Here is a 19,340-nt window from a genome sequence, read left to right on the forward strand (position 1 = left end):
ACAATCCAGTAATTGGTAATTATCTTTGTATCATTTCAGTTTTACAACATAAAATATTGTTCATGAGAATGAAGACAACAGTAAAGGCCATTCAACTTTACTCCAGCCTCTGAGTTCTCTTGGATCTTGTTCGCTATCTGTCAATTTGTGTACAGACACACACACTGAGGACAGAATAGTAAAAAAGCGTTGTCACAACAGGCACGACAGCTTGGAAAGCAAGGTACTGTGCAAGCTCAACGCCTTTCTCTCAAAAGTCTCCATATCTCCTCTTCTCATACATCATTGGAGAAGCTCAATTTATGATGTCACATGCTAGTGAAGTTGGACACCCGACAAAAATCATGGTGTTACAGAGAAGAACGCAGCACCCAAAGCAAAATCACAGAGTTCTATCTCCTCCATCTCATCTAATTCTTCCTCTGCGAGCAGGGCAGCAACCAGAGCCCGTGCTAAAGCTGAAGCCGCACGTGCAAGTGCCCCTTTCGTTCAACGCGAAGCTGAATTAAAGTTAGCAGAGGCTCGTCTAGCCGCTGAGTTGAAGGTGGAAGAGGCCCGTCTAACTGCAGATGTGAAAGTCAAAGAGGCACGCATAATGGCTGAGTTATCCACTTTAAAACATGAGAAGGAGGTAGCTGTAGCCTTGGCAGAAGCTGAAGTCCTTGAAGCAGCAGCATTGGCAGGTGAGAGAGAGGGCAGTGCGAGTCACCGCGATTCATTTCAAGTCGCCATGCAGCGCACCCGCGACTATGTCGAACAGCACTCCAAGCTACATCTCAGTGATGCAGGGCCTCCAGAACTGGGAGACCTATTAAGGGAGTTAGAGTCTGCTAAGTCTGAGGGCTACTTACCTGGTCTCTCATACCTGGATACCGCCAGGGGAGTCAACCCTATCGTGGGAAAGTTACCATATGGTCTGCAAGAGAGGTGGCTAGCTTATGGTTCTCTGTACAAAGAGCAGCACAATGTATCTTTTCCTCCATTTGCTTTCTTCACAGACTTCAGATGTAAAGAAGCACGCAGAAGAAACGACCCTAGCTTCACACTCTCAACCTTCCCCATGGTTTCATCAAACAGTTCCCACAGATTCTCCACAGACCCACCGAAGCCTGAACGAGTGGAAAGGAGGTCAGGATACATCAAAAGTCATGTGTCTGCTCACAAAACTGAAGTGGCATACCAACATTCAGCTTCTCAGTCAAGACAGTTTGAGCAGCAAGCCGAGCGACATCGATAGGCAATGTCCCATCCATAAAAAAACCCATCCTCTAAAAAACTGCAGAGGTTTTCGAAGCAAGCCACTTGGAGAGCGCAAGGCCTTTCTTAAAGAGAACAGCATCTGCTTTAGATGTTGCTCTTCTACTGCTCACTTTGCAAAGAACTGTGAAGTGGCCTTGAAGTGCAAAGAATGTGAGAGTGATGGCCACATCTCTGCACTACACCTTGGACCTGCTCCATGGGACATTAGAGACCCCTCCTTAGAGCATGGCGGGGAGGGTGAAGGAGTGGCACCTCAGTCAGCAGTCACATCCAGGTGCACAGAAGTTTGCGACAGAGGTGAGGAACCTAGATCTTGTTCTAAGATCTGCCTAGAGAGAGTCTACCCCAATGCACACCAAGACAAAGCCATTAAAGTTTATGCTATTTTAGACGATCAAAGTAACAAGTCATTAGCTAGGTCCGAATTCTTCAACCTCTTCCAAATTAAAGGGTTAGAGTCGCCATATACACTACGTACGTGTGCAGGTACTACTGAGACATCTGGGAGAAGAGCTACAGGGTTTGTGGTGGAGTCATTGGATGAAACGACAAGGGTGATGCTTCCCACACTCATCGAGTGTAATCACATGCCAGACGATCGGTCGGAGATCCCGACTCCTGCAGCTGCACAGCACCATGCTCACCTGAAGTCCATAGCTTATAAGATCCCACATCTAGATCCAGAGGCTCAGATATTACTTCTCCTAGGACGCGACATCCTCCAGGTTCATAAGGTCAGAGAGCATCATAACGATCCTCCCAACGCCCCCTACGCTCAGAGACTAGACCTTGGCTGGGTTGTCGTTGGCAATGTCTGCTTGGGCTCGGCCCACAAGCCCCAGGCTGTCACTTCCTTTCGGACCAACGTGCTTGAAAACGGGCGTCCGTCCCTCCTTTCTCCATGCCCTAAGCACCTGAAAGTGAAAGAAAAGTTCAGCACCACAGTCTTTGATGACTGTAGCCTCGGCAGCTCAATCTTTGAAAGAACCAAGGATGATGATAAGGTGGGTCTCTCCATCGAAGACAAGCTTTTCCTGGAGCTTATGGATAAAGAGATGTTCATGGACAACACCAATAGCTTGGTGGCAACTCTTCCATTCCGATCCCCTCGGCAACAGCTCCCAAACAACCGAGAGCAGGCTCTCAGTCGCCTTACTTCTCTTCGACGCACGCTGGAAAGAAAGCCTGAAATGAAAACTCACTTTCTGAACTTTATGCAAAATATCTTTGATCACGACCAGGCAGAGTTAGCTCCTCCACTGTCAGAGGGAGAAGAGCGATGGTATCTTCCCATCTTTGGTGTATACCACCCTCGTAAGCCAACTCAAATCAGAGTTGTTTTTGACTCCAGTGCCCAGTATCGTGGTGTTTCATTGAATGACGTGCTACTTACTGGCCCGGATTTGAACAATAGCTTACTTGGCGTCTTGCTGCGTTTCCGAAGAGAGCCTGTGGCTGTGATAGCGGACATCCAACAGATGTTTCATAGCTTCATAGTCAGAGAAGACCATCGAGATTTTCTCCGGTTCCTATGGTTCAAGGACAACAAACCCAGCAATGAGATTGTCGAGTACAGGATGAAAGTCCACGTATTCGGCAATAGCCCATCACCGGTGGTAGCCATCTACGGTCTTCGTCGTGCGGCATTACATGGAGCAAGCGAATACGGCACGGATGCCAAACACTTTGTAGAGCGACACTTCTATGTCGATGACGGCCTCAAGTCCCTCTCATCAGCGGCTGAGGCCATCGACCTGCTCAAAAGAACACAAGAGTTGCTTGCTGTCTCGAACTTGCGGCTCCATAAGATAGCATCAAACGCCTCTGAAGTCTTGGAAGCCTTCCTTCCAGAGGACCATGCAAAGGGTCTTCAGAATCTGGATTTTGATGACAACTCAGATCACATCCAACGTAGCTTAGGGCTTAGCTGGGATCTGAAACATGACCTCTTTACTTTCAGAGTGGCTGCTACAGAGAAACCCTTCACTCGTAGAGGTGTTCTAGCCACTGTGAACAGTCTTTTCGAGCCCCTCGGACTCGTTGCACCAGTCGCCATTCAGGGGAAGTTCATTCTGCGTGAACTTACCAGCGGTGAGATCCTTGACTGGGACAGTCCACTTCCAGATGAAAAGGAAGCTGAATGGAGAGTGTGGAAAAACTCCTTACAAAGTCTGAGTGACTTCAGGATCCCGAGAGCTTACACTCCTACTACCCTTACCACAGCCCGCAGAAAGGAACTGCACATCTTCTCTGACGCCTCGGTGAAGGCCATCGCTGCTGTAGCTTACCTGAAGGTCGTCGACAGAGATGGAAAGTGTCATATAGGTTTTGTCCTAGGAAAAGCGAAACTAGCTCCCGCAGCTGCCCACACTGTCCCGAGGCTGGAGCTGGGTGCAGCTGTATTAGCGGTAGAGATGGCGGAGTTAGTGGAGAGTGAGTTAGACATCAGTGTAGATTCATTGCAGTTCTACACAGACAGCAAGGTTGTCTTAGGATACATATATAACCAAACCAGACGTTTTTATATGTATGTTTCCAACAGAGTACAGCGGATCAGAAAGTCCACCAAACCAGAGCAGTGGCACTATGTCCGTACCACTCAGAATCCAGCAGATCACGCCACTCGATCTGTATCCGCAGTTGAGCTTGCTAACACGACTTGGATCACTGGGCCTCCTTTCCTGTCCCTGCCTGAAGGAGCGTCCACTTCAGAAGAGGAGTCATATGACCTTGTCGCTCCAGATCTCGACACCGAGGTGCGTTCTCATGCTACCATGCTCTCTGTTCCTCCAGCCAACCTGGGGTCTCATCGTTTTGAGCGATTCTCATCCTGGAAGTCTTTGGTGAGAGCCATAGCATTCCTGACACACGTCACTCAGTCTCACGGGAGCTCCGCTATGGTCAAACACAAAGACTGTAATGGCTGGCATCTATGCAAAGGGCCTCATACAGCAGAAGAGCTGCTCAAAGCAGGAACTCTCATCATCAAGTCTGTGCAAAGAGAGACCTACAGCAAAGAGTTCTCTTGTCTAGCTGCCGGGAAGAACATCTCAAAAGATAGCCCTCTAGGAAAGCTGAATATCTATGTGGACGAAGATGGACTTCTAAGAATAGGAGGTAGGCTCAACCAGTCGGCACTCGACGCAAGAGAAAAACTGCCTCTTGTCATCCCAGGCCGCAGCCATATCGCAACGCTGCTCGTGAGGCATTATCACGAAAAGGTCAAACACCAAGGTCGTGTTTTTACTGAAGGATCTGTCCGCTCAGCAGGGTTCTAGATTGTTGGGGCCAAGAAATGCATCAACGGTATCCTTCACAAATGCGTCACATGTAACAAGCTTCGAGGGAGAGCTGCTGAGCAGAAGATGGCAGATCTGCCCCCGATCGCCTGAGTACAGAGCCACCCTTCACCTATGTGGGTCTCGACGTGTTCGGCCCTTGGACTATTACAACAAGACGCACCCGAGGAGGTCAAGCTAACAGCAAAAGGTGGGCCGTACTTTTCACGTGCATGAGCACACGTGCCGTGCACATAGAGTTGGTCGAGGCAATGGACACCTCAAGTTTCATTAACGCCTTACGTCGCTTCTTTGCTCTGCGGGGACCCGCTAAGCAAATCCGTTCCGATTGCGGAACCAACTTTACAGGCGCCTGCAAGGAATTGCATGTACTCCTCACGGATCCCGATGAACCCAATGTTAGAAGGTATTTGAGTGAAGAAAGTTGCACTTGGGTTTTCAATCCTCCCCATTCTTCCCACATGGGGGGAGTTTGGGAGCGAATGATTGGCATCTCCAGACAGATATTGAACTCCATGCTCATGCAAACCAGCCCTTCACGCCTTACTCATGAGTTGTTGTCAACCTTTATGGCAGAGGTCACGGCGATCATTAATGCCAGGCCGCTTGTGCCTATCTCTTCAGACCCAGACTCACCTTTTCTTTTGACCCCTGCTTCACTCCTGACACAGAAGGTGTCTACTTACCCTCCTCCTCCGGGAACCTTTGACAGCAAAGATCTCCACCGCCAGCAGTGGAGACAGGTCCAACATCTAGCCAATACCTTTTGGAACAGATGGAGACGCGAATACTTACCAACACTTCAAAGTCGTAGTAAGTGGCAGGACGTGCGTCCTAATCTGAAGATAGGTGACTTGGTTCTTCTTAAGGATAGCGAGGCGAAGAGGAACGAGTGGCCGATGGCTCTGGTCACGAAAACTTTCCCTGGCCAAGATAGAAAGGTCAGGAAGATTGAACTCAAGGTCACGAGATCTGGGTCAGCTAAGACTTTCTTGAGACCCATCTCTGAGACGATTCTTCTCAAGAGTGCGGAAGACACAGAGTGAATTTAGTTTCTCTGTTAACACATGCTCGGGTTATTCAGATAGTGGTATTTGAATAATACCAGACGGGGAGTGTCATGTTCTATGTGAACTTTGCCTGTATTTGTGTTGCCTTTTCTCCCCCTACTGGCGTTTAAGAGTAGTTCATTACTTTTTTTATTTACTTGGAAAAGGTAGATTTAGTCACATGACACTGTGCAGAGTCTGATCAGGAAGAGCTTAGTGTCTACATGCCATGCGGCATGCTTGAAGCTATCGTCTCCTTTCCTCCTACTTTTGTGCCTTGGAAAATTATCGCTTGTGAGTTGCGTTTACATTCTCAGTTAATCTTGTTGTTACACAGATTCCTGGAGTGTATTGTTACATAAATGTTTGGTTTATTTATATGTAAATTCTGCTACTGCTAAATTAATAGTTATTAACATATTGTATTGTCATCTTCTGTGAATATATTGTTATTTTAGTAACAATCCAGTAATTGGTAATTATCTTTGTATCATTTCAGTTTTACAAGATAAAATATTGTTCATGAGAATGAAGACAACAGTAAAGGCCATTCAACTTTACTCCAGCCTCAGTTCTCTTGGATCTTGTTTGCTATCTGTCAATTTGTGTACAGACACACACACTGGGGACATAATAATACCCCATAATTATGCTGACATTATTCTTTTCTCAATTATTTAAACAGCCAATGGGAATAGCGCACTTAGTCACGTTGGCCGACTACGACACAAACATGGCTGCCTCCAGTTTGAAAGTCACGTGATTTGTGGCTTCCTATTTCGGTCATGTGATAACATTCGGTCAAAAAACTCGTAGGTTCGCAAGTGTGTGCGGTGGACGTGCGAGCGTGTCAAATACGGTCCGAATTGTTATGCCGATCACCCGATAAACGATGCAACGATTACATCGTAAAGGTGTGCGCCGGCCTTAAGACCTTCAGTGCAGACAGTTCAGTTGACTGAATGAAACAAGTTAGTTAGCTGTGCTGTCGCAGGGTTGGAACAAAAACCTGCAGCCACACGGCCCTTTCATGGACCAGTTTGACACCCCTGCCTTAGCGTGTCAGGCTCAGACTGTTTAGATATCCTTGCGAAGACAGAAAAATGGCTGACATCGCGAATGGACTGTGCTGCTGCATATATGCAGCTTGCTAGAGCCACAACTCCAGAGAAACACGTCGATCAAACCCAATTCCACCACTCGTCCAGGTCCTCACCACCCTTGGATTTTTGACCACTGGAACCTTTCAGAGCGAGATTGGAGACAGATCGGGGGTGTCCCGGTCCTCTGTGAGTCGTGCGCTCCCCTTGGTCATCAAAACTCTCATCAGTTTATCACCCGTGGTACATCAGATTCCCATCCGCCACTGTGCAACAAGTACAAATTAAGAGGGACTTTCATGCCGTGGCTGGACTGCCAATCATAATTGGAGCACGAGACACATATACGCATCAAAGCACCCGTGCTGGTGTGGAGCGCACTGAGCTGAAGGCCAGGTGGGTGTGTCTCCATACAGCGGGGGGCAAATTGCTCTATAGCCCAGAGAAGGCATGCCACATTTGCACAATATTGCCATGAACGAGGGTCTCCTACTACCCGAACCAGCCCAGGCAGACCAGAAGGTGTGGTGCCAGAAGACCCCCCTCATGGACCACCCCATCAAAGTGCCATCATGATGAGGCAACAACTGATTGCGCGGCTTTAGTTGCAGTCATCGAGTGCCTGCCAATGGCGAGACGTTTTTTTTAAAGCTATTTTCATATTAAACCATTTCTCTTTTTTTTTTTTAATTTCGGTGACATTACGAACCACAGGTGACAATTAACACCACTCCTAATTGCTTCCCATTTCTTGGCTTTAGCAGGTCCCGTAATTCCACTGCTGACACTGCTAAAAATGACAGATTTTCCTTTTTGGATCTCTGAAAGCAGAACTTCAATCTCAGAGCCTGTAAAGTTGTTCTTTTTGCGCCTTGATGCCTTTTTCATGACTCAACACTTCCTGGCACAGCAGAGAGGAAGCACAGCTCCTTATATGGTATAATTTTGGGCGTGGAGTATGCAAATCTACTGTCCTCGTGCACGTGCACCTTAAATACGCACGGGTGGGATTCATCATTTACGCAGGTCGTTTACGCACTTTTTCCGAAGTTAAGAGCGCTTGAATCTGACGTGGCGTGTTCGTACGAGACCTTCGTACGAAAAAAGTGAGAGAAATTTAGAATAAAAATACGAAAATGTTCTTGCATGAGGCCCATTTTCTATTTCAATGTGTTTTCAAATCAGAATCTTTCATTTCATGGTTTCAAATTAATAACGACAGCAAAACGTCAGATTGCGGGTACGGACAACATAAAGCGCAGCCATACCTGGTCATGGTAGTGGGCTGCATTGCTGCTACCACTGTTGGTGCTGCTGCCGGGGGCAGGCAGCGCGGTGGGGCGCTCCACAGGGCAGCTCGGCTCTTGAAAGGGTACAGTGCCCGGAGGCTGCGGCGCAGGGTGATGGACATGGTGGAGAAAGTGGTGAGTGGTGCTGTGGCTGTGCTGAGAGCCGCTGGTCTGCTGAGAGGACGACACCTGCAAACAACTTGAATGGGAGTGGCTCAGGGACAGGTGACCAGGGGAGGGGACTCCGCACGGGGAGTGCTGCTGACAGCAGGAAGGGAGTCTGGGCATGGCTGGTCCTACGTTTTCTCCCGCTCCTGCACCTGACAAACCTGCTCTGCCGTCATCTGGTGAGCGTGAGACATACGATTTTGTAGGAAGGAAAAAAAAGCACGACAAAGTGGCAGGTTAGCATTTGAAAGGGCACACAAGGCAGAATGTCAGACTCAAGCTGCCGCCTAGGATTAGTTGAAATAAAAGTCTACAGTAGCCGGTTTCAGTGCTAACATCTCACCCTCGGTGGCTGTGCGAGCAGAGCCATTTGGCCTCTGTGTGTGCATACTTTCAGGTATTGAACCTGAGCAGCTTGTGGAAGGGCCTGGGGCATCATTGAGCTCTGAGGTAGAGGCATGATGGGAGGATGATGAAGATGACGACCTGACTGTGTGAGGGTGAATGCTGCCAGAGGTCGTTGGCACAACTGAGAGATCTGGGGAGAAAAAAAAAACAATGAAGCGACATTTTAAAAAGGTGCATAACAGACAATTATGCTTCAAACTGAAGCGACAGGTATCAATTCAGTGCATACTTTAAAAAGCAAGGAGGATAAAAATAATAGTTTGCTTTCATTCTGCTCGAGTTTCTGATGGAAACAGAAAATGCTCATATTCGGTAGAGGGGTCTGTGTTTGGAGTGTGGCTTTACATCCATTTCTATTTTAACCATTCCTTCTATCTAAAATATGTATACTTAAACCCTTGTGATTTTAGTAGAAAAAGTACCAAAATGCACTGGCTCTGCTCCCTAAAACTAGGTGTTACCCACAAGCACAGTCTCAGCTCATGCTGCCTGCTTAAAAAAGCACAACTCGACACCGTCTGCAAAAGAATAATCTTAGCTTGGACGGTTGCATGTGTGCGATTTTCTGCAGAGGCTTGGTAGTTTAGAAGTAAACCTTATTGACAGCAGTGCATGTGCTCCATCTGCTTTTCATATTCACAAATCAATTTTCCCTCTTTCTCCTAAGACATGCAAATACTTGGCGATCCACCACTTGGTTCTACATTATGAGCGTGAGCTCGGACTCGAGACAAAGTGGTTAGAAAGCATTCCACTTTTGCATAATATGAATAACTTGTATAATGTAAATAGACGTAAAAAGAAAAAAAAAGTATGGTACCGGTTGTGGTGAATGTGGGTTTATGTACAACAATTAAACTATTCTTTTACAACTGGGCAGCTAACTGTTTCCTAATCAGGCATAGACAGAAACCATTGATATTTCACCTGTAAAGATGTTTGTTTTTTGATAATAGCTTGCATTAGCACATTTATTTCATCCTTCTTTTACATAAAGGTCTCATGTCTAAATCGAAAAACAAATGCTCTCACATTAGCGTGTGGCTTAACTTGAAGCTCTGTAACATCTTGACAATCAAATCCATGGTGAGAAGTGAGCAAATCAAAGCCACATGTGCTACTTCGCATGTTTTACTTTTGGAAGTTATGCCGCCAAAGGCCGATTGTTCTGAAATGTCTGAGAATCTGTAAACTTGACAGCTTTGCTTTTTCACACTTCGGCATCTGCCAGAATTGGTACTTTTCTTTTCTTTTTTTTAAACTACTTTTTCTTCAGAATACGTTGCTCAAAATTGCTACAACACAGGCAAAATCCTACTTACCATGACTTTTATAGATGTTCGGTAGTTTGCTTAAAGAGCTAATTATTCATGCAGCTGAGATGAGTCAGATAACTGGGGCCTAAGTTAAGACTGTGCGTAGTTATCCCACATGACTTCGCACGCATTGGGTTGGAGTTTTTTTTTTTTTGGTTCTTGATTCATATTTACCATCCTCATCAACAGTGAGGTCCACCACCTCCCCAGCATTCTGCCGCAGTGGTTGGATGACTGTGGAGAGTCTGTGACGTCCACGTGGCTCCTGGAGACGATTTTGGGAGCAACTACTGGCCCAAATCCTGCTGAGACCCCCCACTGAGCGCGACCTGTAGAAAACACAGACACAAAGTAACACGTGTTAGGCAAAACTTTAGCGTAGGACCACCAGGAATATTCGCACATCTCTACGATATATATTTGCTTTAGCAGAGCCCGACACTCCAAGTTCAATGACTGCGCAGCTGCATGGACAAAAATACACTGGTGAACAGTTCTGACAAAAGCATCTGTTGTTACTACAAAGTGAGTTTCTATATTAAGACGCACTCCAGCATTTATCAGCGTTTTTGCCATAAAAATATAAAAATAAAAATAATGTATTGGCTTTAAAACGAATTGCAGTATGACTATGCCTTTCTCCTCACTCAATGGATGGAGATCTATGGTTGTGCTAATCTGGCACTGTCTATATCTCCACCTGCCAGCAGATGAGGATGTCTTCTCAGATAACTTCAGCTCTGTTTATATGTTGTGCTCTGCTTAGCACTTGTAATATTCTGGTACTTCAGCAGTAAATATTTGAACCAGAGAGTGATTCTCAAGCAGCGGAAGCTAAATTATTCAGGGTCGCATGCGAGTGGAAGTATCAGAATGATAATGTATTCACTTTCTATCACTTTCATCGGTATTAGAAACGCACAGCTCGCCAGCCGGCCGGCTTCCAGATAGCTGAGCCGCAGCAGCTCCCTCACTCGAGCCTGCATTTACTAGCTCTTTACGCAACCTGTCCGAACTTCCATCCCGACTCTTTTCATTTTCATTCGATTGGTTCCTTGCAGCACACGCAGAGCGCTTTACTCAGCAAGTCGTCAGGAGTGACTCCTCCGATACTTTGCTTTGCACGTCTGACCTCACCTTTCTTGTATGTCCTGCTCTGCAAATCCAAAGCAGACATTCTCAACCACAGCACTGATGGCTGATTCAGTGACTGGCTTATGTTTTCCACATGGTGGAAATATTTACAAATTTAAAATCTTTTTAGCAGAGTCTGACTTTAAGTGTGTGGTAGAGCACTTGAGACCACTTGTAGACAAACACAAGCTGACAGAAAGAGCATTTTACATAGTATTACATAGGCAAACATGCTTCAACAATTTAAAAACGCCTTGCATATATCATAGAGATTCAAATAAGATCATCACATTTGTCACATTAATGCCCCTTTTCAGCTATCATTAAAACAAATGTGTCACCAGCCTTCGTCTGTGAGAAAGCTCATTATACCATTAAGAAGTCATTAATCAAAACCATCTCATATATATATATTCAGCTATTTTCATGTGCCTTTCCATTCCCTGCATATCCCTCAAATGCTCTGCCCCTCTCCTGCCCTGCTGCTGGCCCTTTTCCTTGTCTTTTAATTTTCTCTCTCCAAGGCTCCTGTCGCTCTGCTCCTTGGCCTCTGAGACGGGAGTGAAAAGCAAGGGAATAGCCACATCTCCCCCTACGGCGCCGTATAGCCAGGTGATCAGGGGGGAGGAGGAATAAGCACAAGGGACAAGAGAGAAGCGGCTGTACGGGAGTGCCGTAAAGCTGGATGCCATGGAGCTTTGTAGCTTGGGGATTTCACTGTAGCTTAATGAGAGCTCTTACAAAATACACAGCAGGGCTGGGAAAATGAGTGTACATCTGAGCTCCAAAAGCAGAGCCTAGTTACCCACCGCTTTGATGTGTCAAATGAGATTACAATCTAGCTCAGTGATTCTTAATGATTAGAACGCAAAAAATACGAGAATTTATCAATTTAACCAAAATGATTATTTTGGGAAATCCTCCTTCTCCCTGTGTTTGACCAGGTTTTCTACCAACTGACATGTCAGATGACTTGGATGCTCTAAGTTGACTTTTAGGATCAACGGTAAATATGTTTTTCTTTGTTAAAGTCTTACGGCAGACCGGTGGCCTGCCAGGATAATTCGCTGCAATACACAATTAAAAAAAAGAGTGTTTTATCAGTAAAGTTGTTCGCAAAATTAATGAAAAAATCCAAAAGACAATCAATTTTCAAGGACTATTATGTCCATGGCATGGCCTCCACAGACTGCAACATCATTGAGTCAGTGTGGGTTTACATAAAAAACAAAGGACACTAATACAGTTTAAATCCACAAAAGAGCTGTGGCAAGTTCCCAGAGACACTCGGAATGATCACCATGAAAATCATTGGCGAGTTTCTACTGACCGAAGTGTAAAGAGAGGGTGATCACGCCAAATAATGTTTTTTCTTTATTTTCTTTCCTTACATTTAGCGTCTAAAACGTTGTGCGGCGTTAATCATCTTCATAATGCATAACACTCAATTAAGAGTTAGCTTTCAGTGCATTCCCCAGATTGGGTAATGGAGGGAATGCCTTCCTCCCTGCTGTTTGCGATAAGGGGGATTCCCATATGCTCACACAGTCTGCTTTTAGTTGAGTTTCCTGTGAGATATGCTGCACAATGCAAGTGGAATGAAGAGGAAGCTTATTAACTTTTACAATTTCACAAATATAAAAAGGCAAACTTTTGCCCAAAGTGCAAACATAAACACCAACACACTCCTGCAACCCCTGCAAAGCTCACAGCAGCTAGGGTGGCATTTAGAAAGAGTAGGGGGGAGGCGGAGGAGGAAGGGGAGGAAGGGGAGGAGGGGGTCCTAATTGGCCTGCCTCCTCTGCTCAGGTTTGATCCCAAGGAGCATGACTTGACACTAGGGATGAGTTGCTAATTAAGCAGACCTGGGATTATTTTGTAAATATCTGTTTACCACTGTGAGCCCCTAAGGACGGGGGGGCAGCAGCGAAGAAGGAAAACAGTACATTGTAAATATGATCACTATGGGAATGGGCAGCCTAACAAAGCTGTGGTTGTGCCAAGCTAAAGTGATGGGAGCCATATACTCCCGGGACGAGAGGAGAGCTAAGGGCTGAGTCCTGCGGTAATGTGGAGTAAACTGCTGGGACTGATGCTAGGGACAGCTAAGGCTGGGAGTTTGGGAGTTAAAGAGGGGGAGAGGGCAGGGATAGCACTGAGTCAGGAGTGGTAAACAATTTGAGGCATAAAGCTTTCCGTGGACAAAAGTATTGGGCTTGTCTTGATCATTTAGAATTTCTAATGCTTTCTAAATCCTAACGACAAAAAAAATGTGCGTGTTCTGTCCTCAGTGAAATCCTAACGGCAGTCGAGCAGTTTTTGCGACCCGACTATTGTGCTCGTACAAAGTTGATCTACGGAAACAGGGCACACGACCCACTGTGCTCTAGTGTGAACCAGCTGCAACTCGCAGCCATCACTAAAGCACAGATGTCCTATTGCATGAGTGAGTGTGAGGCACGGGCTTGGGGTAAAATGCTTCGCCTTCCTTTTGTTGAAAATGGCTTTGGTTTTTGTTCCCACAGCACTCCTGCGAGTTTAAACCTAAATTAGCCTAATTTTGTTTGAGGTGGCAGTTAAAAGAAGCTGTCAAAATCCTGTCCAAACAGCCGAAGCCGAAGCAAAAAAACACGACTGCAGTACTAAATTGTAAAAATCCCTGCAATGCATTGGCGTTTATAATAGTAAATGCTCGATGTATGTACCCACCAATACTGAAATAAACACACGTTGGAAAACTGGACCACTGACAGTGAACAAAGATTTCATTGCTCATTCTGTTGGCCTCTGATTCTCCGCCCCCCCCCTGCTCCACAGCAGCTCCACAGCAGCCCCACCCTCCCCCCTTCTGCTCATCTCTACATTCTCCAGTCCAGCAACATCTATGAAAGTGAAGAAAACAGCCTGATTAGACAAACCGTGAGTGTCCAAGCTTGAAGTAATACTTTCCATGAGCCGTTTTCAGATCTTACTGATGAAGTGGAACAGGAAGATGTGTGGTTACGGGAGGGGTACAAAATTTTATTTTATTTTATTTTAAAGACGAGACAGATGGAGGTTAACACAGAGGCAGGATTGTGATCTGAGCAGCAGAACTGCCTCCATGAGGAATTAGCAGAGTATTGAGACAGGAAGTCACATTACAAGAATGGGGAAATAAATTTCTCAGCGGAGGTGGCTGCAGAGGAGGATGATGCAGATACATCCTCTGTAAACGTATTGTTCTCACACTGTTAATAGTTTGCAGCTTTTCTCGTCCACTCTCAAATCCTCCACTCTTCATCGTCTGCACAGCCTTTTTTTTTTTTTGGTAAATATCCTTAAAGCTGCGGCCGAACTAATCACATTAAACCACAATATCAGTCACACTGGGAAGTGCAAAAACCGAAGTGGTTGTTGAGTTTTAACAAAGTCTCGCGGCAGTTCTTGGAATAGTCTAAAATGGGAACCTTTGGGTCTATTTTTTCCGGTCACCAGTTATCATTTTCCTTGTGTACAAGTACACGAAAAGTACGACACATGGGAGTGCTTTTTTCTTTTAGTTTTAAGAAAAGTCTTTATAAAAATTAGAACCCAAGGAGGTTGGAGAGATGGTAGTGGAATGATGCACTCATCAATCAAGAACAAAGTGACGCACGGACGAGATGTTTTCAGGAACAAATGTCCACGATTCAGTGATTCTGAAAGTAAAATACATTTTTCGACCTATTTTATTGGGGTTTTTTGGGTTTTTTTTTCTAATCCATTTTTTTTTGCCTCTGCTACTTTGGTCAATTGTAAAAAGGTAAATGGTAGTAATTGATAAAAAAAGAACATTTAGTCAGGCCATTAGTTAGACAAACAGTATGTGCGAAGTCTCTTGAAACAATTAAATAGCAGGAGCACGAAGCAGGTCTTCTGTTCCGAATGATGTGGTTTCACGGCTATAAACAAGCCGGCATGCAGCTCTACTACGGCTGGTGTCTGTGGGAAATAGAAGCAAAGCTTTGGAATCCGTGAGCCAAGCAAATCCATCGTAGCACTATGCTCCACCCTCCCCTTCAACTGTTCTTTAAACATAAGCAATGACCAGCCAGCTTTTAGTCGTTTTCCTCGTTCTTCAACAAAGGCATCGTCTACTTGCACACAATTGCACAGCCAAAAAAAAAAAAAAAAAAAAAAAAAGGACGGTAAAGCACCAGGTTACCAGTCACACAAAAGTTAATGAGAAAAAGGCTTTTTCTCAGCCCAGCTTCGGGATCCCACTGACCTGAGTGTTCACAAGAGAAATTGCTCTCGACAGTTGTGACAATCAATAATGTGTCTGACACTTTTTAATTTGGTTGAAGGTTGAATTATAGATCTGCAAACCAACTCCGTCATTAATCTTCTGTTCTACTATTTCTGCCCATCTGGAGACCAAAGCTTAGATGGATTTAATTTGGACCTAAAGCTTTACAGAAAAAAAAAAAAAAAAAGGATTTGACGATGATAAAAGTTGTGCTTTGCCCAGTTAAGGGATGTCACGACACCAAAGGTCCACTGGTTGGCAAGCATCCAACTGTTGTAGGGGCGTTGAAAAATGGCCCAATAATTCCTCTGTGATTTGGAATAGTTTTTTCTCTTGAAACACACGTCCCTGGACGAAAGCCTCCTGTCATCAGCAGCAACCAGCTGCCATTATGAGCTATCGTTGCATTACATCTGAACAATTTAACCTGAGCCTTTACCATTGCTTGTGGAGCATTGCTGGAGAAGATTGCAGTTTGCAGCATCAGAAATGTCATCATGACAATATGTTGTTAATATAATGTTAACAACTGAACCTCAATTTCCCTTATTTTCAACGTTACCTCCGTCAAAGCACTAGCTCCTGCTTACCTTAGTTATGGTCCAGCATCACAAGCTCTTATCTTTATTTTAGCTTATCAACCATTTTAAATCTGGTCAAAGTGTAATTTCTCTGCAATAAGTCTAATTACTAATAACCGTTAATTGTCCAAGGACAGATCGCATAATCTGTGCGGTTACAATTTTTAGCACTTCTGCAAAGCAAATGCAGTCACATCTGCAGCTGCAGAACCTCAAACAGGATGAAAACGGTGTTGGAAGCAAATCTGTCCAAATAAAGAAAGCATCAGAGAGCTGCACACCCTCCGAGTACACATGAGTAACGTTTGGCCAACTGGTGAGCCAGACAACGCACAGAAGCTTCAATAGTTATGGGCCAACACGGTGAAATGAAAAACACTTCAGTAATGTAGCATCGCAAAGAAAGCTGCACGTATTCTGATAAAGGGAATAAAACACTAAACTCCTGTAATGTTGAGCTGAAAGGCGGAGTAATCAGATGAAGCTGATTGAAGTCAAGTTGGGAGGATATTGAGCAGACTGGTGATTAACCCTCTAACCGCCAAAGTCGCAGAATTGCGACATGACGTCAGCATAAACAAAACAGTCTGTAGATAAACTAAACGGGCTTTAAGGTGTTCAGTCCTCCTACCACTAGTTGGCAAACATGTTACCCTTTCAAACAAGACCAAGCTCACGTCATTTTGTAGTCATTTTGTAGTTCACAGTGTTTTTATAAGGCAGTGCAAAAAAGCCGCGCTAGCTCAGACACGGAAGCAGTTATTCAGAGCTTTTCTGTAGAGACGTGCGAGTCGAATTTTTATTGTCAGCGAACTATTAGTGAGTTTTTAACACCATGGCTTGTAAGAAGTTGAACCGTGCGGAAGTATTGAGCATGCTATTTGCCGATTCCGACTCCGAAGGAGAGTTTTTACCTCGTGAGGAGGAGGATCGGACGAGCGCTCATGCTTCCCACGGTGAAACTTCCGAAGGCAATGGTGCCGGCATGCGAAGCGAGGCTGTTCTCCAAGCACACACACACACACACACTCCAACTCATTCGCTGCCGTTATCCAACCTCAATGGAGTGGGTGGTAGTGGGGAACGCGGTCGCATTGTCCGTAGAGGTGTTGGTCGAGGAATCAGGGGTGGGAGAAGTGGGTCTGGTATCTTTAGCATGCGCTCTCTCGATCCAGCCCCCGGTGCCGCGGCGCGCCTATCCGCCAGCGCAATGATCCTGACATTTTACCACTTGTTTTATTATTGTATTCCTCATTCCTGATCATTATGAATAAGGTTGAACAGGTTAAAAAAAAAAAAAAAATCAATTCAATGTCTTCCACTTCTTGCATGTGTTTTCCTACTCTATGGTAGCCTAATGATGACAGTATTTTACCACTTTCTCCTGTTTTATTGTTGGTTTCCTCCTTATGAATTATGGTAAAAGACAGAAAAATGAAAATAAGTTCAAACATCAAGTCAATATCCACCATTTCCTGAAAAAATATAGGCAACTTTTCGCATGTGTTTTCCTACTATATGGTAATGATGATATAGTAATATTTTACTACATTATTCTGTTTTATTGTTGCTTTCCTGTTCCCTGATCATTATAGATGATGATAAATAGACAAAAAGAAAAAAAAGTTTTAAAAAAACAAGTTCATAATCACTCAATTCCAATATTTCCTGAACATAATGAGATTCAAAATGGCTGCCACCTGATGACGTCATAATATGCAAATTAGATCAATAATTTCATACCCCACATAAACTATGGATCATGGGCAACATTTTTCTAATGTACAGTAGGCATCTATCTTTAACCCCCTTTCAGCCACCAGCTTTGGAAATATTAATGTCAAAATCCAGTATTTTCAAAAAACAATCTTGGCGCCTAAAGGGTTAAAGGCACCGCTGTGCTGCACTGAACAATACCTGAATCAATATCTGAATGATTTGATTACTTTATCGATCACCTTACACTAAAATGTTTATAAGAGTCTATTCAATTGCAATAAAACTGTATGATGCTTCTTTTTTTCTTTCTTTCCATATTGCTCGGTGAAAAAGACTTAAATGCCAACCTGAACCCATCTCCGACGGTGACAATCTCAACTTCACTGTCTGTGGAGGTGACGTTGATCTCTTCGCTTGCGGGGACAGCAGGTGCTGGAGCTGGAGACGCCTCGATCACCACCACGTCCTCATCCAGAGCACCTGAGCACACCAGTGGAAGTTAGTACAGGGCAGGTGCAAAAAAAAACAAAAAAAACAACGCAATCATTATAAAACAAAAGCAAATACACTTTAAATTTCAACCACAAGTTATTAAGATTCTGACACTTATTCAACCGGAAATCCCATCAATTTTAGGTTTATAGTGTGTTTGATGCACACACAAAGAAAACTTGTGGATACTGTATAATTTGCTCAGGTTATTACTGGGCACAGCAGATAGGCCATCACTGCTGAGCTGTTTGCACTGAGACTGGCTTTTTTTCTTCATCTTTCCCAAATCTGGCCCGTGATCGGTTCCTGATAGGCTAGATATCACGGCAATTCAACTTGGACCCAATACCATGGGAGCTCTCTAGGCCTGTTCACAAAAGAATGGAAGCAAGAAGCAGAAAAACAGATTTGTATGCAATACATTTGATGTTTCACACTCACATTCACAGCCCAAACACAATGCAAATTCATTTTAAACCATCTTTTTTTTTTTTTTAGGGGTTCTTTTCATATAAAAAAATATAAAATCAGGATTATCTGATTTGGTATCGTTTCACATTTCAATCAGAATATGGCCACATGTATGAAATGGAGACCCCTCTAGGGGCTCTACATGTGCAACGAATCCTTCGACGTCATACCCAATGAATCCAAAGTCTCAAAAAACTGCTAAAACACATAATTTTCCTCCGCTCTCCTAATGGAGATGGTGTCTGCAGTACGGGGGGGGCGTGCAACTGCTCCCAGAGCAGTTTGTGTTTTTTTTTATTACTGAACACAAAGCTTCATTTGAAGTTCTGTTCGGGTGACGTTGTGGATAAATCTACAGCTTTTGACCCCACTTGTTGTTCTCACTCATTTTCTTTACCCATTTCTTAGTCACATTTCCAGAATTAATCAGATTTTCTGGACCATATTTCATGCAGGTAGTTAAGATGTTTATTAAGTGAATAATTAGCTTTCCCCTTGAAATCTAACTGTTAACAAGTATGTTACTTATCAAGAGTTAAGCGGGTATAGAATATGGATGCATGGCATTTTAGAAAAAGGGCAACAGCCTGGAAACACAGGTATTCCTTTCCATGCTCACTTTTCTTTTTCCCATACTTATCCAGATTTAAGTGCCATAAATCCAATTCCATTCCTTCCTATACTTTGTAGGAACCCTGGACAAGCATGGTAGCTTCAACTCTACCGTGGGTCCCAGTGCTTCAGGTTGAATGTTTCTAATTATTGTCACAATCTCTCAGAGTAA

The 19,340-nt window shown here is 44.4% G+C and overlaps 1 protein-coding gene across 4 annotated transcripts in view; it reads right to left on the reverse strand.

Moving 5' to 3' along the window:
• The window catches only part of rnf111 (ring finger protein 111), a 37,516-nt gene that overhangs the window by 9,140 nt on the left and 9,036 nt on the right, over positions 1 to 19,340 (reverse strand). For all 4 annotated transcript variants that reach the window (XM_075461090.1, XM_075461105.1, XM_075461080.1 and 1 more), the window contains exons 3-6: positions 17,941 to 18,073; positions 10,064 to 10,218; positions 8,509 to 8,703; positions 7,977 to 8,341 (exon numbers count right to left, since the gene is read on the reverse strand). In XM_075461090.1, the coding sequence (XP_075317205.1) occupies positions 7,977 to 8,341; positions 8,509 to 8,703; positions 10,064 to 10,218; positions 17,941 to 18,073 (848 nt within the window). The remainder of the gene's footprint in view (positions 1 to 7,976; positions 8,342 to 8,508; positions 8,704 to 10,063; positions 10,219 to 17,940; positions 18,074 to 19,340) is intronic.

This window comes from Odontesthes bonariensis, chromosome 1 (assembly GCF_027942865.1).
Source record: "Odontesthes bonariensis isolate fOdoBon6 chromosome 1, fOdoBon6.hap1, whole genome shotgun sequence".
NCBI lineage: Eukaryota > Metazoa > Chordata > Actinopteri > Atheriniformes > Atherinopsidae > Odontesthes > Odontesthes bonariensis.